General features: G+C 43.0%; 1 protein-coding gene across 1 annotated transcript; it reads right to left on the reverse strand.

The window, feature by feature from the left end:
• Positions 1-14,238: 14,238 nt before the first annotated feature.
• TCEAL6 (transcription elongation factor A like 6) lies at positions 14,239-14,850 on the reverse strand (the record flags this gene model as incomplete). The annotated part of the gene is made up of 1 exon (XM_084258777.1): positions 14,239-14,850. The coding sequence occupies exon 1, from the start codon at positions 14,836-14,838 to the stop codon at positions 14,239-14,241; it is 600 nt and encodes a 199-aa protein (XP_084114903.1). The 5' UTR covers positions 14,839-14,850.
• Between the last annotated feature and the right edge of the window lie 8,392 nt (positions 14,851-23,242).

Below are 23,242 nucleotides of genomic sequence, written 5' to 3' on the forward strand. Positions count from 1 at the left end.
TGCCCCTGGTTGGCATTTGCCAGGCCCTGTGCTTTGAACCTTATGCTAGTCCTTTGCTTTAGATGTCCCTCTTCTTATCACTAGCCCTTTGGCCCAACTAGAGGGTTCTGTCTTAGCAATAGGGTTTTTACACATGTGCATTGCAAGAAGTCATGATTCTTGGAAAAATAAAGCAGTTTATAACATATAGAATCAGTCCACTTTTGTAAAAACAGATTTATATAGCATGCCTATGCACAGGGGAGATAGAAAATTTTGTTGACTGAAAGGTTATCAGTGGTTTTTTGAGTTATGAGTATATGAGCGATTTATTTTCATTGTTTTCCTTCTACTTGTTTATTTTTTCCAAATGAACACAGATTACTTTTCTTATAAAGAAATAAAATATAAAAGAGGAGAACACATTCAAAAACTATTTAGTGGATTTTATAAAGTCAGTGGAGTCAGTTATAATCCTTGTCAGAACTTAAAAATGAACTTAACTCACATTACGCCTGGGGCACATGGCTGGAGGAATCTACCTGGTGGTTAGAATAGGTCCATTTCTGTAAAGAACAGTCTTGTCTTGAAGTGGGGAGATACTTGCCTCACAGAGGGGATTAGATGAGGTTCTGAGTATGTGAACTGTGTTGATCTGGCTTCTTCTTTCCCCTCCACATTAGCAGGACCAGGACCCATCAGAAACTTAGAAGAGGGTTGAGGTACATCTCACCGGTGCCCAGGAATAAGTCCAGGAATCCAAAGGTGGGTGCCATTCCCGTGGGTACTGCCATGTCTGCTGGGCACTGTGCTACTTCTCATGAGTCCTGCGGCCTATGAGCCCCGAGTGCTGCTGATGGGTGGGATCCTCCAGGTGACGAAGCTGGAATGATTTTCCTGGAGAACCCAGTGAGTCAGAACACGGGCCACCCACCTAAGGAAGTGTAGATAAAATCCTTTCCCTTACTTCAGATTATACATACCCAAGTGGGTAACATCTCAATGATGCTTCACCCCATTATGGATTTCAGATTTTTATTTTATTTGTTGCTTTGTCAGTGTGTTTTTGCATACAGTCTATCCTCTCCACCAGATGCAGACGTGGGACGCTGGCATAACATTTGAGTAGCATTCAAAGGTGTCCTCATCTGCCAGTGCCTGGTCCATTTGCTTCCTCTTTCCTTCGAGGAAATTGTTTCCTAGGAAACTCCTAGTGGATCCTACTTTACAAGTCTGCTAAACAGAATTCCTATCCACACTTGCGGTTTTAGAACATTGCTACTCAAATAGTGGCCATGAACCCAATAACATTGGTATCACCTGATAGTTAGACATGCAGAATCTCAGCTACACCTCCCCCAGACCTGCTGAATCAGACTCTTCAGTTTAATATGCTCTACAGTTGATTCCCATGTACATTAAAGTTTGGGAAGCATCAGTTTATAAGAGAGATCTCCTTAGCCTCCCCACTCCCACCTTCACATGAAATATATGCCTAGAAGGATAAATCATGTGCTACATAAGATGTACATGACAGATTATCAATAGACCTATCTGATAAACTTTAGTCCCGCACTCCCTTTATTAGTAGAGTGTAAAACAAACTCAGTAAGTAAAGACCTGCACTTTTTAAAAAATTAATTAAGATAGAATACAATTGGTTAAAACCAAATACTCAATGGTAAACATCAGAGTGTATTACAGGTAGGTAGGGTAAGTGTTGTTTTGTGAAATTTGTATATAATGTATATATGTTTGTACACCCTGAGTGTGATGAAAAACAATTCTGATGGTGAACTAAAGGTTTGTTTATTTTTTTTTTAATTGAGAAATGCTGCATTGGACTTTACCTCTCAAAGCACAACTTGTCCTTCGTATCTTGGTTCTTCTAATGCCTACCACAATGCCTGCTAAATAATAGGTTCTTAATACATTTGTAAAAATAATAGCTGAGTTAGGATTTCTTGCCCCAGATCATTCCCATTTTACATAAATATCTGTGGACTGGATTTTCTGACAGGAATCTCCATTTTTAACAAGATTCCTAGGTGAATCTGATCCATACTAATAATGGTCACTGACATATTAATTATGATCTCAGTCATATTATTTTTTAGCATTGTGGCTTTATTTTTTTCTAACATCATTGTTCATTTTTGTACAATATTTGATTCTCCCCTCAGGTGTCATCTCCACAGAATTCCCACCACCAGGTCATCCGAAACCACCGCCATATCCTTTGTGCTCTTCCCTTCCCTGTTTTGATCCCTCTACTTAACCCTCCCCTGCTGGATGCCTCAGATCTATAGTTTGCCTGCAAGTTTTGTCTTTTTTCCTGATTCTTTGTTGGGTTTCTCTATATTCCTCCTATAAGTGAAATCATCCAATATTTTTCTTTCTCCTGACTTAGCATAACTATTTTGCTTAGCATAATCCCTTCCAGCTCTATCCATGTTGCTGAAAATGACATGAGTTTATCTTTCTTGATTGTGATTTCAGTCATATTAAATGTCAACCATAAGGTAAGTGGAAGAAAAGAGTTGCTGTGTTTACTCTGGGGGAGGAGTCCTTTCCTGCTTTTTTTTTTTTTTAAATTGCAGTAACATTACCTTAAAGCACTGCATATTATTTAGGGGAATAGGTTCACACCTCCTCAGATGTATTTCACCACACCATGCCCTCCATTAAGGTACCCAGAGTCCCCTACCACAGACCACTGGCACTTTCTCTCCCCTTTGTTCCCATCCCTACTTTTTCTCCCCCTCTAAAGCCTCAAATATGCAGTCATAGGTCTAGGGTTTGTTTTCTTTTCGTTTTGTACGTTTCTTTGTTTTGTTTCTCTATATTCCACAAAGAAGTGAAATCATCCAGTGTTTGTCTTTCTCTTTCTGACTTACTTTACTTAGCCTAATACTCTGCAGTTCCATTCATGTTGTCTACCATAACAAAAGTTCTTAATCCACTGCTCTGTCTTTTGCTATTATAAATAGTGCTATAATGAACATAAGAGTGCATATATCCCTTTTAATTAGGGATTTTGCATTCTTTGGGTAGAAACCTAAGAGTGGAATTTCTAGATCAAATGGTAAATCTATTTTTAATATACTGAGGAAGCTCCATAATGTTTTTCATAGGGGCTGGACCAGTCTACATTCACTCCAACAGTATATGAAGATTCCTTCTTCTTCATACCCTCAACATTTTTTTCTTTCTGTTTTTTGTATATGGGTCATTCTCACTGGAGTGAGGTAGTATGTCAATGTGGTTTTTGATTTGCATTTTTTCCTGATGATAAGTGATGTTGAACATCTTTTCATGTGCCTGTTGTTCATCTGTATGAAGTCCTTTCTAAGATATAAAATATATTTTGGGAATGAGAATCAATAAAGAAAATGATTACTGTATCTGCTGAAGAGAACCTGAAATTGTGTCAAGAACAAATCATGTCTATAAACAAAGGCAAATGGAAGGCATGTGATAGTATGGTGTACTATGAGTGTGTACATAGTATGGTTTCTCAGATGCGTGATACCAACAACAGCTAACCAGTTCCATTGTTAAAGAAGACTCATGTCAAATCTACAGTTTAGTGAAGGGGGAAAAGAATGCATTATAGCAACAGAATTAAGGATATACATCATAGCTGAAAATCTGTCTCATAACAAGTGGTCTGGAAAGTGTGGCATGAGTTCCAGCTTTCCTCCCTCTTTATATGAGCCCTGGGAATATGCATTTCTTTTGGATCAGAAACCACTGATGTGTGCACAAAATATTTTCGAATCAGAATAGCATATGGAATCTTAACCTAGGATCCTCACACACTGCTGGTTTTGTAAGCACATTCTTGCAATGTAGCCAACCTCAGCTGCAAAACTCAGTGGAGAGGTTCACCAAGACCACTTACAAATTATCAGTCTTGCTGTTATCAATAAACAAAACTGACAGACTGGTACAAATCACCCAAAACTCCTCAGATTCTTGTTATTAAATAACACACCTAATATGTTTCCTACTTTACCACAAGTCAGTACCATGCAGGTGCCTTTCTTATTTCAGGACTGCAGCTCAAGCAAATCCCAGTCCTGATGGAATTAGCCCTCCAGAACAATATGTCCTTTACCTCCTAACAATTTCAATAAAGCTGAATAAGTATACCCATTCTCACTGCAGGCACAATTACCAGTGAGTACTAACATGACTCTCACTCACTTGCCAGGTATCGCCCCATCTTCCCATTGAATCATTCTCCACCTTTCTTCACCTTGTTTTGTGTCCTGGGAAATCAAACCAATATGGACCACACCAAAGGTTTCCCCTTATCCTCCGGAAATCAGTGGTGGACATGTGGTCAGGAAACTAATCCCAGCTTGTTTCCTACTGTGTCACCAGATGCTGTGTCCCTTCTCCAAAGGTTCCTGGAAGGTGACCCTCTCCACATAGGCTGGGTCTGCTGAAAACCATAATTCGAGTTGTTTTTGTGGGGTTTCTTAACTTCTTACACAAATGAGGGAAAGACATGGTCTCTCAGGTAGTACCTGGAACCACTGGCCTATGCTCTGAATCTTCTGTCACACCTTTCCCGGTGGAATCTGCAGGCACTTTTCAGGGTGATTGTACATCAAGGAGAGGAGAATACCAGGATGTTCTGGGAGTTATTAGCTAAACACTCTGAACTGTTTACAGTCCCTAGAGACCCCAAACTGTATCATAGCCATTAATCAAACTAGAAAGTTTTATGGAAATGAAATGATAAAGGAAGTAAGACAACTTTTTTATTTGAAGAGTAGCAACTTGGTGCTGATAAGGACCCAACAGCTAATTATTTGGAATCCAAATAAGTATACATCAAATCATAACATTAAATGTCATAGCAACATTCCATTTTAAGATGACAATTATGCATAGCAGACTAAACCTAACCATAACTAGCAGACACAAGAAAACTGCAAGCAGGAGATACTGACTCTCAAGATACCTTCTACTGCTTGGCCACCTCTTTATCAACCTACATTTGTGGCTTTATTGAACATTCCCTATAACTAGAGAATATAACATTGACAGTGTGGGTCTGACTTATAGAAGGATGTGTATGGCATGCTGGAACCCATCTAAAGTAGAGGGATACTGTGTAGCAACAACACTCAGGAGAAAACATAAATGTCAGTGGCAAAGGGAAGTCCTCCTGGCAAAGGGAAGGAATTTAGATGACAATTCTCATTGTTCACTTGGTATAGAAAGAGAGATAGCCTGATTCATGATAAATGGCAAATGGGAGGGTTGCATTCTCAGGGATTTGGAAAGAACAAACTTGGAAAATTGATGACAAGGAGAGTTGAAGAGGAGTTATATGTGTGGACTGCTCAGGAGTTAGACAGACAGGAAGCCTTCCTAGTGGTGCAAGGGGTTAAATCTCAGCACTATCAAGCTATCTGCAGCCACTGCAGCATGAGTTTGATCTCTGGCCATGGAGGTGACCCACACGGCGCAGCAGACCTCTCCTGCCTCGCCCGCTGCTCCCCTTGGCAGTGTATTTCAGTAGATCCGCCTGTTTTGTCTGCTCCCTACTCTGTCTCCAGTGAATCCTCTCACCCACTGCACCTCTGGCCTTCACCCCAGCTCTTGTATGCATAAACAGATCTTTTTTTAAAAAGGCAGTTAGACAGAGTGCACAGACGTTTGTTTCCCATTTAAATGATCACCAGAGGGCATCAACTATGAAAGAAGTCTTCAATAATTAGCAGAACAAGAAAAATTAGGCTTCTAGCCAAGGGTATGTTGTTTCAGAGCAAACCCTTTCGTCAAGGACTACTGGAAAATCTGGGTAAAAAATGATCTGTCTAAAGATACTGGAAAGATAATGAGGCATTGAAGAATTGTGACCAAAATCCTGAAAAGAAGAGAAGCCCACAGAGGCGAACACAGCATTGCATACATTTTGCCTCGAGACATTTGCTCATAGGAAACTTTAGAATATTAGAATGAGAAGTGAGTAGGGCTTTTACCAACCTCAGGAGGCTGGGACACAGAAATTGGATTCATGTTCCAAAGAAGGAGGGTCCCGATAAACATCTTTGCATTTCAGTTGAGATCATGTAAGGCTATGTTCTAGGAATAGAGGTGAAGCTCCAAAGCCAGGAGTTAAATAAAATTAATCCCTACTTGAAAAAATGTGCCTAAAAAATATGCCTCTGTGCTAACTGCCTATCAGTGGCAAATGTAAATTGTTTATGTAGAAAGAGATATCATCTAGAGTCTCAAATTATCTCTATGATTTTTCATACAAAATGTATTGATAGAAAAAAAGAAGCAAAGGAGGGGCCTCCCTGCTGGCACAAGGGGTTATGTCACAGCACTATGAAGCTATCCGCAGCCACTGCAGCACGAGTTTGAGCCCCTGCCAGGGAGCTACCCACGTGGTGCAGCAGACCTCTCCTCTCTCTCCCGCTCCTCCCCTCAGCAGTGCATTTCAGTCAATCCACTTGTTCTGCTCCCCACTCTGTCTCTGGTGAATCCTCTCACCACCCCACACCTCTGGCCTACACCCCAGCTCTTGCATGCATAAATAAAAAAATCTTTAAAAAAAAAAAAAGAAGCAAAGGAATTTAACAATATCTAATAAGACAAACAAGCAATAAAAATAGGCTCAGGGGCACAGCGGTTGAGCGCTGGGCTGTGAAGCTTCCCGCGGCCTCTGCAGTGCCGGTTCCATCCCTGGCCGCCAGCATGGGTCCCACATGGTGCGCAGACCTCTCCTGCCATGCCCGCTGCTCCCCTCGGCACTGTACTTCATCAGTCTGCCTCTTCTGCTCCCCGCTCTGGCTCTGGTGGATTCTCTCACCCTCCTGCGCTTCTGACTGTACCCAGTGTTTGTATAAATAAATAAATAAATCTTAAAAAAAATAGGCCCAGAAAACATACAGTGAAAACTGTTATGAACATGTTCATGAAATTAAATGAAAAGATGGAATATTAAATCAGAAATCCGGAAACCATAAGAAAATCACAGGAGTGAAATTGGTCATTGAAAATATAACTTAGGGCCTCCCAGGTGGCGCAGCGGTTGAGCGCTGGGTTGCGAAGCTGCCCGCGGCCTCTGCGGCGCCGGTTCGATCCCCGGCTGCTCCCCGGCCACCAGAGGAGGGTCCCACATGGCGCGCAGACCTCTCCTGCCGCCCGCTGCTCCCCTCAGCAGTGTACTTCGGTCCTTCTGCCTGCTCTGCTCTCCGCTCTGACTCTGGTGAATTCTCTCACCCTCCCGGCTTCTGACTGTACCCAGTGCATGTATAAACCAACCAAACAAACAAACAAACAAATAGATAAATAAATAAGACATGCCTCTAGAAAATTAAAAAAATAAAAAAAAAAATGAAAATATAACTTAATTATCAGTGGTGTATTTGATAGCCATTTACACAAAATCGAGAAACAAAGTGAAATATATCATTGAAAGTATCTAGACTGAGGTACAGGGAGGTAAAATGATAGAACATACAGAAAAGATTAAGTGACTAATGATACATTATGGAAAAAAGTCTAATGTACATGTAATCAAAATCCCAGAAGAGGAGAGAGAATGGGGTGGGGGGACACCAAGAAGAAATAATGAACTACCTAGATCTTTTGCCCATTGTTTATTGAGTTATACAAGTTCTTTTTTTCTATTTAATTTAAATATTTTATTTTATATAATTCTCACATCTTTTTTCATCTTTGCACAATGTATGCATTTTCATTTTGGTTATATTCCCCATACAATTCCCACCCCCCTTATTTTGACTCTAGTCCTTCCTTTCCCTGCCCCTCCCCGCTCTTGTGTCTCTGGTTTATAGTTGCTTGTTGATTTTGATTTTTACTTTGTATTGATTAGTCTTTTTCCTGGTCTCTTTATTTAGGTTTTCTAAATTCCTGCTATGAGTGAGACCATCCGGTATTTTTCTTTTTCTTTCTGACTTGTTTTGCTGAGCATGGTTGGAAATTCATCTCTTGTCAGAAGTGTGATGTACAGATGCCTTCATTGATTTCCTTTCTGTTTTTGTGATGGTTTCATTCACTGTTCAAAAGCACTTTAAAGTTTGATGCAGTCCCACATGTTTATTTTTGCTTTTGCTTCCTTTGCCATAGGAGTTGAGTCCCCAGATACATCTATGAGGTTGATTTCCAGGAGTGTATTGCCTATATTTCTTAGGGTATATAGTCATAAAATATTTGTAGAAGGAAAACTTTCAAAAGCCAGGAAATATGAAGAACTCATGTGGAAATAAGTAGAATACTCCATTCTCTGCCTGTTTTAATCAGTTACAGGTAAACATGGGAAACTGCATAAAGTAAAACAATATTTTTGCAGGAAAAAAATGGCAGAGAAGTCATTATTGAATGTAGCAAATTGGCTTCCTTCTTCAGGAAAATCTACACTAGGACTCTTTGTTAACTTGAATGATGCTGTACTACAAGTGGACCAACCTGAAACCCTTTCATCTAAAGATAATGTATAAGTCTTAGAACTTCTCATTCTCATGTTGTTATTTATGTACATAATTAAAATTCGAAGTTAACAAAAAATAAAAATGAGCCCAAACGTAGACTTGCAAGACATAGCCTGTATGAAAAAAAACCTCAAGAAAACAGCAAAAAGAACACAAGAGCAGAATGGAAGAAGTCAGGGGTACTACAAAGGCTAATGTTGGTGCTGGCAAAAAAAGTAAAGATTCTGCAGTGATTTTATCTATATCTGTGGTGATTGTGAAGATTTTCCATGAGAGGATTAATAAAAGCTTTTATGTGTCAAGCTGTTTGGAAAAAAAAAAAAAAACACCTAGAAATGGAAATGCCAGCTGATCCAGCAATACCACATCTAAGTATTTATCCTAATAATATGAAAAGATTTATGCACCCCTGTATTCATAGTAGCATTTTTCACAATAACTAAAACATGAAATCAACCTAAATGCCATTGAGAGATGAATGGGTCAAGAAATTGTGGTATACGTAATGGAATACTTATCAGCTATTTAAAAAGATGAAATAGTGCCTTTGGGGGACAATATAAATGAATCTTGAGTGAATGAATGCACGAGTGAAATAAGTCAGAAAGTGAAAGAAAATTACTGGTGGTTTCACTCATTTGTGGAATATAAATAACCAAAGAAAACAAAATGGCAAAATACAACAAGAATAACTCTTAGACTGAAAAATATTGTGATTACCAGAGAGGAAGTGGGGGGAGGGAGGGAGGAGGGGAAAGAGGGGGCAAGGTGATATGGTGTTGGCACTGGAACTTTGGTGGAGGCCTAGTGAAGCATGTGCACTTGTTGAGGTGTGACGCTGGACTCCCCAAATTATATACATTGGTAAATGAATGGAAAATCAATAAAACTTGATTTAAAAGAGCAATAATGGAAGATTGACTTTTGGCATGGTAGCATGAAGAGCCCTGCTGAGCTGATCCTCAGTAAGTGATGAAAAGTTTACTTGAAGACCCAATGGCAGTCATTGAAAGCCTTTGGAAATGGTCCTAAAGAGAAAGAGTATATAAGAAAACAGCTGTTCAAGAAAATCTATAAAAACATGTTTAAAACAATGAGTGTGTTATCTGAATCAAGACTGCTCCTTCCCATCTCCAAGCTCAGTGAGGTACAATTCCATAATGCTATGGTCCCAAACAAAGGACTCCCTCTCCCCCAACTCCCAGTCCAAAAGCTTTCTTTACCCAAGGAGCAAGGCTTCAGCGTTTCTCACCCTTATCCCAGTTTCCTATTGGTGAGACTAAGTCCTTGATGAGTTCAGTTGATAATGGGGCTCCTCCTGGCCAACCTCACTTATGAAATAGAGAATCTACATTTAACGCATCATGCTGAGAATGCTGGGACACTTTCTGCCCTTGTGTGAGCTCATGAAGCAGTGGTTCTGTGCCAGGAAAGAGCAAGATAAGAAAACCTCAGGCACTTTGCCCCTTCACTGAGGACTCAAATCCTACCAAAAAGTTGTTATTCAGAAAGAAACCTTCCATGGTCTCCACAGTCAGTTCCAGAACCTTTGTTCAGAGATCTACCAGGGGGATAAGCAAGCTGTAAAATACATAACTCCTTATCTCTGAAAGGAATTGACTTCATCTGTAACTTAGTATGTAGAATCTGAAGCCTAAGGGTACTCTCCAGAAGAGCGATGATTTTGGTGAAAGGAAATTGGGAAGATAGTCATGTATCTACGTTGAACGCATCATGCTGAGAATGCTGGGACACCTTGTGCCCTGTATGAGCTCATGAAGCAGTGGTTCTGTGCCAGGAAAGAGCAAGGTAAGAAAACCTCAGAAAAACAAGTAAATGACCAGAGCAATAAAATTAATGAGAAAAAAATAGAAATTGAAGCTTTAATTAAGAAAGTAACAGAGATGCAGGATGGAAAGAGATTATTAGAGAAGATAAAAAATTATGAAGAAGGCCTCCCCTGGTGGCACAGCGGTTGAGCACTGGGCTGTGACGCTGCCCACAGCCTCTGCAGTGCCGGTTCGATCCCCGGCCACCGGTGAGGGTCCCACATGGCGCGACAGACCTCTCCTGCCACGCCTGCTACTCCCCTCAGCAGTGTATTTCCAGTCTGCCTGTTCTGTTCGCCGCTCTGGCTCTGGTGAATTCTCTCACCCTCCCGCGCTTCTGACTGTACCCAGTGCTTGTATAAATAAATAAATAAATCTTTTAAAAAATTATGAAGAAAGCCATGCAAGTAGAATAGGCTGAATGGAAGATCAACTCAGTGACCTCAAAGGTGAGCATGCACAAAGGGATTTTTTTAATCATTGCATGTGAGCCAGAGTAGATCCACACCTACAGTCATGATGGGTTGCAAACAAAGAGGACAACCCTATGGACCACATAAAATTCTACCCACTGGTAACATGTCTCTTTCCCACTGTATTTTTGAGTCATTCATAAGTGGGGCTATAATGCAGCAGCCCCCCACTTGCACTATCAACACACCAAGAAGATACATCCATGAACTGGACCATTGCTTTATCCTCTTTTTTTAACTAGCCCTGAGGAACTCCCCATGTGTTCATATATGTTTGTTAAGAGACAATGATATAGCAGGAGTAGGTAGCCTGTAATTTATTTGTGACTTCTTGACTCACTCAGGCAAAGTGTTTTAAATTCATTTGCAATTAATGGTAGATAATGGGTGCTCACACCAAACTATTACTGAACAGAGTACATAGAAACAAGTTCATAATGGGTGTTTGATTTGTGCAGAAAATCAATACCTCATGGTCAGGTGTTAAGTCTCTGCCAGGGTCTATTAGCAAGCTAGGAGCAACTTTTTGAATGGAAAGTAGCTGCCAAGAGCAGAGGGCATGATTTTGCTCTAAAACCCTAGTGGTGTGTATTTTAATTCTACTATTGGGACTTGGTTAGAGTCCACAGACTCTGCCCAACAGGAATACAGTATAATTGGGTCTGTGGTGTCGTGAGGTAGAAAGGCCAGAGAAGCTTCTACCATAACCTGGACCCACTGTAGATGTTATTCTTGCTCTGGGTATGCCTCTCAAAACTAGAAACAATATGGCGTCCAAGTATAAAACCAATGTGATATATGTTGTCTCTAAGATCCAAGATCTTGATTCCCTCAGGTCAAGTCAAAAGATTGTCTGCAGGAATATGCTCACTTGCTATCCTTCCAAGGCAGCCCCCACACCTGGGTTCTACCCTGGTAGGCATACTTCTGTTCTATGAGGCTGTGTTCCTCTAACATATACAGATCACTCCAATTAATTCCTCTACAACACCGATTCCACATTTATTTAGTTTAACTTTGCAGAGCCTGTCTTCCTGGAGTTGAGAAGTTCCACACTTGCTTGCCCAGGAGCTCTCCTTGGTGCTGCTGAGTATATATTTTTTTACTAATTGTTCCTCTTGGCTGTGAATTGTCCCTCTTGCCTGTTAAGCCCATAACTCCCTGATCCTTTTAGAATATAAGTACCTGCTAGAAAATTGCCGGTATTTGTCTAAAGTTATTTATGTAGGCAGGGGCTAAAGCAGGAAAAAAACTTGTGGTTCTTGAATTATCATTAGTATTTACACTTTTATTAAGTATCAACTATTCATGAGGTACTGTGTTGGACAGTAGGGATATAAGTGTGAGAGGCAGAGTTCAATGTAGTGGTTCTCAATTTTATAAAACCACAGCGAACAACCAGATTTTTTTTTAAATCACAATTCATGGTACACATACATACATGCACACATACAAACGTAGCTGAAATAGAAATTTGTGAAACACAAATTTCACAGAGCAATACTCACCCTCACCACCTGCAGTGTAGCTTGATATTTGATTTGGCATTATTTGACTTTATTGTGACTTATTTCATGACAAATTGTAAGTCTTGGTCATTGAATTGATTTCAAGACCTACTAATTCACGGGAGGGAGGGACAATGGCAGTTTGACAAATACTGGTCTATTTAATAATCTGTGATGTGTATCTCATTCGTGCATGGATTTATCCTTTGAAGCCCATATTTTATGTGAAGTGGGGAGCCTGAAAACTTGCACTCTAAGCCAGTGCTTCTCAAATTTCAATGTGCATAGGAATCACCCGGGGATCTTGTTAAAATGAAGTCAGTAGGTCTGTAGTGTCTGAGATTCTGCATTTCTAATTAGCTCTCAGGTAACGCTGATGCAGCTGGTCCATGCACCACCTGTTCACTAATAAGGATCTAAACATCAAATGTGTAGATGGTTCTGATGAACTGCTCAAGTGGGACCAGACAAGAGTTTCCTAGCAGTGAATGCAATCTAGGAAAGGGAGTCTACAGAGGAGATATTAACCTGTGAGAATAACACAGCCCCTATTTTACAGAATGTTTTCCTGGTGTAAGCTACCATATCTGAATTTGTCAAGGATATTTATATATGCAAAGACACATGAACCAACAACATACACATGATTACTTTGCTGGAAAAAAAAAAGCCTGAGTACACTATTGCACTAGGAGGATACTCACAGGTACCTGGGTAACCGCACACAGGTGGTGATATCAATACTTCTATAAAGGTCAAGGGTGAATGCACATTGGTTCCAGAGAAACTGATAGGGCTTTGGTACCTTAAGGTCTCCAGTTCATTAGGCAATGGGTATAGGGCCAAGGAAAAGGGGCACAGTGTCCAGAAGACATGGCAATACCCAGTCGAGAATGACATCCGTCTCTCAGCTGCCTGGACTTGTTCCTGGGCACAGTAAGACCCCCCTCAGTTCTCTTCCAAGAGGCTGATTCCATCCAGGTATCTGCTACTTCATGGAAGTGGTGTGGGGACAAAGTGTCTGGTGGGAGCCAGGGCACAAAACAGCTCACATATTGCATACCTCCCCTGATGCACTCAGCGGTCCTGTGATACAAGTATCAGCCTCATTTCATAGATGACAGCACTGACCTGGTAGCAATGAATCTGCTGTAACTGTCAGGTTGACTTGTCTAGCGATTGTGTCCCCAAGGTAAGGTGAGTTTTACCTATTATTGTATGTTCTGGCAACAATAATTTTAAGTATCTTCAATGACCTTAGAAACTCACTAGACAGCTTGTTTATCATGTATTGTTTTCTGGTTTTAATTATTTTTAACATAAAATTGCATTTCTTTTTCTACAATTCTAATCACATTAGTCTGCAGTGAACAATATTTATACATAATGATACTGTAAATTTTGTTTATTGATTCTTAAACTAAGCCTATGGAATTGTAAAATCATCTATATCTTTTGGGAAAAAGTGGGGATGAGTGAGCAAAGGGAAAACAAGAATCACATACGGTGGGAGCCGCAGCATAGTAGAGGATCAGGGAGAAGGGGCAGCGTGGCCATGACATCCTTGCAGCTAGGGGCAACCATGGGGATGGCCATGCCCACAGAGGAGTGGCATAGAGGTAACTAATTACCAGGTGACTGGATTCACTTCCAGAGTCTTCTCTGAGCACAAACGCATTATGCAAAATATATTTTTACAAAAATGGGCAGATGCTGTATATGCGGTTCTGAAAACTGTTTTATTGTTATTTTACAATGCACCATGAACATCTCTTCCATGCACATGGGTGAAAACTCCCCTACTGATAGAGCACTCTAGCTGGGTCAGAAGGCTGCTGGTAACAAGAGTGACACCTAACGCGAAGGATCAGCACGAGGTTAAAGCACATAGCCTGGCAAATGCCTGCCAGGGCAAGCGGGGTCAGCAATATTCTCATTAGAGACACCGGAATCGAAGCCAAAGGTATTAAAGATAGGGGATATCATGTAAGCCCCTTTGGCCCCTACCTCCGCCCCGCACTCCCCTGACACCCCGTTGGCCCCTTGGGGCAAAAGGATCCTGCACATCTCTTTGCATCCAATGAAAGCCCCCCGTTTTCTGCTTTTTCCTCAGCTCTTCCTGAGCCCGGGACACATCTCCACATTCTCTCATCACCTCCTCACCGCCCGCAGGCCTCTCCTGCACGTTCTCCTGACAGTCCTTGGGGGAATCCTCCGTCCCCCTGTCCGTTTTCCTTTTGGCTTTCCGGGGCACGTAATCCTCGGCCGGGCGCTTCTCAGCAGCCCGCAGCGCACCCTCGGGCTGGCCCTGGGCTTCGGGCTCGCCCTCCCCGTGCGCCTTTCCCTCATCCTCCGACTTGCCCTGCTGCTTCTGCTTTCCCTCCTCTTCTGACTGTCCCCCATCCTCTGCCTGTCCCTCATCCTGGCGCTTGCGGTGTTCTGGGTTCCTCTTTATGTGCGGCATTTCGTCCTCCTCAGACTTGTCTCCATCTTCAGGCTCCACTTCATCTTCGGGCTTTCCCCCGCTTTCCTGCTTCCCTTCATTTTCAGTGCAGAGCTTTTCCATGCTGAGATTTCCCCTCCTGTTCCTGTCCTGGGGGGGTGGGGGGTGGGGGGTGGGGGATGGGGGATTGGGGGGGATTAGGGGGAAGGAGGAGACAAGGGAGACTGAGGGCTTGGGGGTGGAATGCAGGGACCCACAGCAATCTCCTCTCTCCCCTGTCAGGGTTCCCTGGCCTGGCCTGGCCTGGCCTGGCCCTCCAAGTGTGCCTCTGCCCACCCCGTTCCCACACGTGAGCCAACCCTCCCCTGGCAGGCCCTGCAGCTTCTGGACCACCCTTCTGCGTGGTGGGGCTGTGTGGTTTGGGGGATGGGCAGTGAGGCCCTGCAGTTCTGCCCAAGCCTTGCCCTCCCCACTCCCCCCTCCCCGCCTCTGCCCAGTGACCCCACCCCCTGCACTGACCTGCAGGGACTCTGGACAGGTTGCTAGTCCTTCTAGCCTTGCAGGGTGCCGGAAACAGGCAGGCAGACCTACGGGAGACAGGGGGCAGGGGCTGTGTCCTCGGAGAACTGGGGTCCCTTCTCTGAACCCGGTGCTCTTCAGCAGACGTTTCCCTCCCCTACCTCCCCAGCATCCCAGCCGCCATTACTTCTCTGGCCTCTGCAGCCAGACCAGGCTGCTTTCCCAACCACTGGGGGTCTCCCGCTTGTGTGCAGGCAGCCCCCTCCCCCCACCCCCTTTTCCTGGAGGTCAGCCTTTGCTCAGAGGCACAGAACGTGAGGGAGATTCTTTCCAGAAGGTGTCTGCGTTTCACTGTCGCACTGCGGGGGCGCCCCCCCATTTCAGGCTGGGAAGCGGATGGGGCGCAGGGGAGGGTCGTCAAGGCAGCAGGAGGGTCCTTTTCGGGGTCCTCCCTCCCCATCCGCCTCTCCCGCGCCGGGTCCCCTCCTCACTGGTGCCCAGGCGTCCTCACCCCCCCCCCCCCCCCCCGCTCCCGGGTCCTACCCTTGTCCACCGCCACCCCTGCCCCTGGCGCGGGCAGCGCCCACCTTCGCACTGACCTGCGGGGCCCGGGCAGGCCTGCGCCTCCTCGGGCTCGCCGAAGCCCGCTCGCCCTCGCCCACCGCCCGGGCAGCTCCCGGAGCCGGTTCCGCGCGGGCGACGGGAGCGGACCGCACCGGGACACGACCGCAGGGCAGGCGGGCGGCGCGGGGGCTGCTGCCCACGTCGGCGCCCAGCCGGCCACGTGAGCGCCGCGTCACCCGAGCTCGGCCCCCCACCCCGCGCTCGCCCAGGCCCTGGCCCTGGCCCTGGCCGGCTCACGCATCCCGGGGGGACGGGGCCCCTGCGTGGCGGGCGGGACCGGAGGCGCTAACCCGCAGTCGCGCAGAGAGGGGCTGGGGCGGGCTCCCTGCCCCGCCGGCAGGTGCTGTACCTGGGGCATCGGGGCCTGGCACCTGGCACGGCACCCCTCCGGGACGCCCCGTGTCTCGGGTGTGCCGGCCGAGCACAGGCTGGTACCCGGCTTGGCCCGGTGCGCTGGGCAACTGAGCCCCGCAGCCGCTTTCCAGACAGACTCGCGTCCCTAGAGCCCAGGTGGTGGTGCCCGCCGGGAAGCCGAGCAGCCTCCTGGAGTGGTGGGCCTGGGCCTCTGCTCCTCTCAGTCCGCGGGTTCCCTTTCCCTTTTTCTCCACTTTCACACTTGGGAAAGGACCACTCAGCTAAAAAACTAGAAAATTGCCAACATTATAGTTGCTCCAGAGTAGTGCCTTTGAGGTCTTTCCTTTGAGGTCATCCTAATTGCTGTTAATTGACTTTCTTTTTAAAAGAATTATTCTTTTACTGTAAGATTTTTATTTATTTTGTGTAGAAGAACTGGGGTTTAGGCCAGAGGTGTGGAGGGTGAGAGGATTCACCAGAGACAGAGCGTGGAGCAGAAAAGGCAGAAGGACCGAAATACACTGCTGAGGGGAGCAGCAGGCAAGACAGGAGAGGTCTGCCGTGCCATGTGGGTAGCTCCCTGGCCTGGGAGCAAACTCATGCCATCATGGTGGGCCTTCAGGTGGTAGTGCTGAGACTTAACCCCTAGGCCAGCAGGGAGGCCTTCTAATTGATTTTCTTGGATATGCAGTTTAGTATATTCCCTTTAACTTTGTGTAATTTCAGTCATTATGTCTCCAAAAATCTTCCTTCCCTTCCTCTCTCTCCTCCCGCTGACACCCCCATCATTCATAAGCTATGTGCTTCCCCGTGTGGCAGCTCATATGTTTCTTGTATTCATTTTTCTTCCATCTTTTCACTTCTGTTCCTCAGACTAGATAATCGTAATTGACTCTTATACCTGCTCAAACATGCTGTTGCTCCCCTCTAGTGAGTTTTTTATTCGTTTTATACTTTTCATTTCCAGAATTCCTATTTGGATCCTTTTTACTAATTTCTGTCTTTCCATTTATCTCTACTGATATTCTGTATTTGGTGAGGCATTCTCCTCTTCATTTATTTGAGTCTTTATCCATGATTTTCTTTAGCTCTTTGAGCTTTTTTTTTTTTTTTTTGTGGGACCCTCACTGGAGGCCGGGGAACGAACCAGTGCTGCAGAGGCTGAGGGCAGCCTCGCAGCCCAGCACTCAACTGCTGTGCCACCAGGGGAGGCCCAGCTCTTTGAGCATTTTTAAATTGGTTAATTCAAAATCTTGTCTAGTTAGCCAGTACTCGATCTTTCTCATGCTCCATTTCTAATGATTTATTTTCCTATGAACAAATACACTTTCTTGTTTCTTTATATGCCTCAGAAATTTGTGTTAGAATCTGATCCTATGAATATTAGAAAGTGTCAACTTTAGAAATCAGATCCTCCTACTTCCTGGGACTTGTTGTTACTCTCTATTATTGATTATTATCTGCTTGTTTAGTGACTTTTTTTAAAAAAAAATTCTGTTTCTTTGTTGTTGTTGTAGTTTGTTTTAAGATTTATTTATTCATATAAGAACCAGGGTATAGGCCAGATGTGCAGGAGGGTGAGAAGATTCACCAGAGACAGAGTGGGGAACAGAACAGGCAGACTGACTGAAATAAACTGCTGAGGGGAGCAGCAGGAGAGACAGGAGAGGTCTGCTGTGCCATGTAGGTATCTCCCTGGCCGTCAGGGATCTAACCCACACTGCAGAGGCTGCAGACAGCTTCACAGTGCTGCACTCAACCACCTGTGCCACCATGGAGGCCCTGTTTAGTGACTTTTAAAAACAGGAAATTTAGATAACCCAAATAAGGGACCAGGAAAAAGACTAATTATAATAAAGTAAAAATCAAAATAAACAACCAACTATAAACCAGAGACACGCTACAGGGGGGAGAGAAGGGAGTAGGATCAAAACAAGGGTGGTGGGAATTGTATGGGGACTATAACCAAGATGAAAATGCATACATTGTGCAAAAATGAAAAATGATGTAAGAAATATAAAAAAATAGACTTTTATAAATTCTATATTACTTGCTATGTGTGACCACTCAAGACTCATTGCACTTGCTCAGTGATGAACCGGTGTTTGAATGGAGTAACTTTAAATGCCTATAGCCAACAAAAGATAAAAAGAAACAGAAGTATTTTCCCAGTATTTTCCTATGAACTCTGAATTGGAGCACTTTCATGATGCTTACTTTCTGCTTATGCAGTACTGAAGGCTGGCGAAGAGTGAATGCTGAACGTCTTTTCTGGCCTTTTCTGAGTTTCTGTCCCACCCTGGGCATACACATAAACTTCCTGATTACCCATTTTATATGAACTTTAAAATATATTTGCTCCCCCATATATCTCTTCTCCTCAAATATTCCTTCCATGGCTTCTCAGTTGGACTTTGTGCCAGGCTTCTTTGGCCAATATCTGCGACTTTCAAAGCTTTTGGCAAAAGTCACCCAGTGCATTGCCCCAGTCCCAGTCCTGGGAATGCTCTCAGTCTGGTGTGACAAAGAAGTCTTTATGCTGGCTCTTGAGGTCACTGCCAGACAGACCAAGACCTGCAACCACAATTTTATGAGAACAGGATCCAAATTTCTCCTGCTCACTCTGGCAATGCGAACCAGAGAAGCAAGCTGTCATCCACTGCCAGTCTGGGATATGACGGATGTTGGACAGGCAGTTTTAAATTTCTTAACCACAAAGCCAGAGCTACTTTCTTCTTTCGTTCCCTTTGGTTGTTATAATTTTTTACTAGACTTCAGAATTCGACAAAAGTTGTTTCTATCATTTTTGCCAGTTCATTAATTGCTTTGGGAAATGTATAAATTCCTTGAGTTCCATACTTTGCCATTTTCAGTGATGTTATATTTCTTTTGTCTTTTTGTCAGTTTTGGTTGTTTGTGTCTTTGTTGGATTTTCCATTTCATTTCATTTCTATCTGTCTGTCTTGTCTTATTTGCTGTCGTATACTTGTTCATGGTGTTACATCATAATCCCTTTACAGTCTATAGTCTTAGATGTGATTCATTCCTCTCAAACTTCTGGTTAAGTGGAAGTATATTGCTTACGTATTTGCAGGTTTTCCAAATTCCTTTATGTTGTCCATTACTAACTTAACTCCATTATGATCAGAGGAATGTTCTTTTAAATTTCAATCCTTTTAAATTTATATGGGATTATATTATGGCCTAGTATATGATCTTTCCAGGAAATGTTCCATGGATGTTTGATAAGAATGTGTATTCTGATGTTACTAGGAATATTTTATAGATATCTGTTATTCAAGTTGGTTTGTAGTTTTATTTTAGTCTTCTATTTCCTTGTTGATTTTCTTCCTATGTAGTCCATCCATGTTTGAAATTGTTGTTTTGAAGTCTCCAGTTATTATTGTCAAATTGTCCATCTCTCCTACTCTGTCAGTTCTAACTTTATGCATTTTGTTATTCACATGTGCTTATATTACACCTGAAGGACTGACCTTTTATCATTATAAAGTATCTTCCTGTTCTCGTAACATGTTTTGTCTTAAAGTGTATTTTGTCTGATATTAGAATAGTCACTCATCTTCATTATCCTTGCATGCTATACATTCTCTCACCTTTTCACTTTCATTCCTTTTGTTTCTCTGAATTGAAAATATTTGTCTCATAGATAATATACAGTTGTATCATACTTTTTCTTATTTCTGCTAATTTTTGCCCTTTGAATGGTGTGTTTAATCAATTTCCATTTAATATAATAGTGAATAAGGTAGGTTTTACATTTGTCACCTTGCTGTTCACTTTCCATGTATTTCTTTTTCCTCACTATTGTATTCTTCTAAAAAGATATTTTAGCATGCCGTTTTAATTTTCCTGTTTCTTTTTTTTTTAAAGATTTATTTATTTATACAAGAACCAGGGTACAGGCCAGATGTGTGGGAAGGTGAGAGGAATCACCAGAGACAGAGCGGGGAACAGAACAGGCAGACTCATGAAATACACTGCTCAGGGGAGCAGTGGGCAAGACAGGAGAGGTCTGCTGTGCCATGTGGGATTCCCATCAGCCGGCCGGGATCGAACCCGCACTGCAGGGGCTGTGGGCAGCTTCACAGTGTGGCGATCAACCGCCTGCGTCACCAGGGCGGCCCAAATCTTGTTTCTTTCTTTTTTTTTTTAGAATATTACTCAGCCATTTTAAGATTTATTTATTTATATATACAAGCACTGGGTACAGTCAGAAGCACGGGAGGGTGAGAGAATTCACCAGAGCCAGAGCGGGGAGCAGAGCAGGCAGAAGGACTGAAGTACACTGCTGAGGGGAACAGCGGGCGGCAGGAGGCAGGAGAGGTCTACGCGCCGTGCGCTGCAGAGGCTGCGGGCAGCTTCACAACCCAGCACTCAACCGCTGCGCCACCGGGGAGGCCCCAAATCTTCTTGTTTCTTTTCAAGATTTATTTAAAGATTTATTTATTTTTGCATACAAGAGCTGGGGTGTAGGCCAGAGGTGTGGGGTGGTGAAAGGATTCACCAGAGACAGAGTGGGGAACAGAACAGGCAGACTGACTGAAATACACTGCTGAGGGGAGCAGTGGGTGAGACAGGAGAGGTCTACTGCACCATGTGTGTCACCTCCTGGGCCAGGGATCGAACTTGTGATGTGGTGGCTGCCAATAGCTTCATAGTGCTGAGATTTAACACCTTGCCTCACCAGGGAGGCCCTTTTTTTTAAGATTTTAAAAATATTTTCTTAATGGTTGCCCTAGGGACTAAAATTAATGTCTTAACTTAAAACAATCTATTATTTATCTATTCTAAATTAATTTTAATGGCATACAAAAAGTTTGTTCTAATATAGTGCCATTCCCTCCTTCCTTCTTAGTGCTATTATTGTCATAGAAAGTACATCTTTTACCACATAAACCCATAAATACTGTCTTATAATTATTGCTTTTTAGTTTTCTTTTAAATCAAATAGAAGAGTAGAGTAATTTTTTTTATCGATGCTATAATAAAGTACTACAAACATAGTTGGTTTAAACAACAAAAATCGCCTCAGTACTGAAGGTCATTTTGCAGGATAAATTATTCTTGGTTAACATTTTTTATTATTTAGAATTATAAATACATCATTCTACTCTCTTCCATCCTTGACTGAATTTACTGATTGCAGTCTAATCAAGGTGACTTTGTATGTCACATTTTCTCCTGTAGCAGTCTTTAATATTTTTTTATTGTTGATTTTTGGTAATTTAATAATGATGTGTTTTGGTGAAGGTTATTTTGCGTTGAGAAATTTGAGTGTTATTCTAGCTTCTTGGACTTCCAAGTTCAATACTTTCCTTAGTTTTGGGAAGTTCTCAACAATTATTTCTTTGAATAAGGTTTCTGTTTCTTTTTTTTTTAAAGATTTATTTATTTTTATTTTTACACAAGAACCAGGGGACAGGCCAGATGCACCGGAGGGTGAGAGGATTCACCAGAGACAGAGCGGGGAGCAGAACAGGCAGACTGATGAAATACACTGCCGAGGGGAGCAGCGGGCAAGGCAGGAGAGGTCTGCTGGCTGGCCGGGATAGAACTTGTGCTGCAGAGGCCTGGGACAGCTTCACAGTGTGGCGCTCAACCATCTGTGCCACCAGGGAGGCCCCTAGGGTTTCTGTTTCTCTCTGTCTCTCTCTCTCTCTCTCTCTCTTTCTCTCTCACTCTCTCTCACTCTCTCTCTCTCTCCCACCTCTCGAAGACCCATTATCCTTTATGTTTCATTTCCCAATGGAGTCTGATATTTCTTAAAGTTCTTCATCTTTTTTCTAAATCTTATTTCTTCTTTCACTGGTGTCAGTTCTGCATTTGTATCATCTGTTTCCAAAATTCTCCATTCAGCTAGCTTGTGTCCATATTCATTTTCATTCCATTTAGTGTCTCTTTTTGTGTTTTTAAAAAATTTCTTATGTCTCTTAATGAAGGACTTTTTGTTTCTGTATCTTTCCTGAGATGCTGCTACTGCCTTTCTGTATTTGCAAATCCTTCCAGAAGTTCATTGAGCTTTCTTAAAATTGTTTTTATAAAATTTAGTGTTTGCTTTAGCAGCATGTATACTAATATCTTTTTTTTAGGTAGTCAAATTCTGTGTCCTTTACACCTTTTCTGGGCTTCTATTCATCTCTTTCAGCCTTTCCATCTTGTGTTCAGACGGTCCTTGTCTTCTAGGTATGTGTGTTGCCTTATTTGCTTTGATTTTGTTTATCGTATTTGTTCAACTTGGTGGCTGCTAAGGGAGGAAGGGAGGGAATGCTGAAGTCCAAGGATTCATTATCAGTCTGGTGGAGAGGGAGGGCTAATCTCATCAGAACTATCTATACTCCTCTTTCTTGCTTTGCTTTGTAAAGCAAAAGCTGTTCACTGCTTTTGGAGCCCAAATTCCAGGGTGCTACTTCCTTACCACTCCTGCCCCTGTGACAGGGTGTGAGGACCTTGGCTTAGGGAACACAGAGCTTGGTGCAGACCATAGTGTGGGACACCAAGCACGTGGGGCAGGCCCTGGTCTAGGGCACCTGAAGCTTACTTAGCACCAGCCTTAGCACTGGTAATGCTAACTTGGTGTGAAGTGTGCAGTATTTGGTGGAGGGTGAAAATTCTCTTGGCATAAAACGTGCAGCTGATCTCTCTCAGCAGTCCCTGGAGAGGAAGGAAAAGGGACTCCCCTGACCATGCAGCCAACAGCCAATTTTCCACAACTGAATTTAAGTCCCAGGACTTATAGACGAGGTCTAAACTCCCTGCTCACTGAATAAGATTTCCTGCTCAAGATCTGTACCTGACCCCTAACTTTCTAGGCCAGCTGATATGTTTGCTGCCTTATCAAAAACCCCAATACCATTTACTGCTCTGCCCCACCATGAACCTTCGAGAAAGCTATTTATATTTTGGTTTCCTGTTGCTGGTGTTGAACTGGTGATAATTTCTGCAAGGAAAATTTATTTTTTCTGTAGTTGAATTGAGGGGACATGATTATCAGAACCTCCTATTCTGCCAT

This window comes from Talpa europaea (assembly GCF_964194135.1).
Source record: "Talpa europaea genome assembly, chromosome: X".
NCBI lineage: Eukaryota > Metazoa > Chordata > Mammalia > Eulipotyphla > Talpidae > Talpa > Talpa europaea.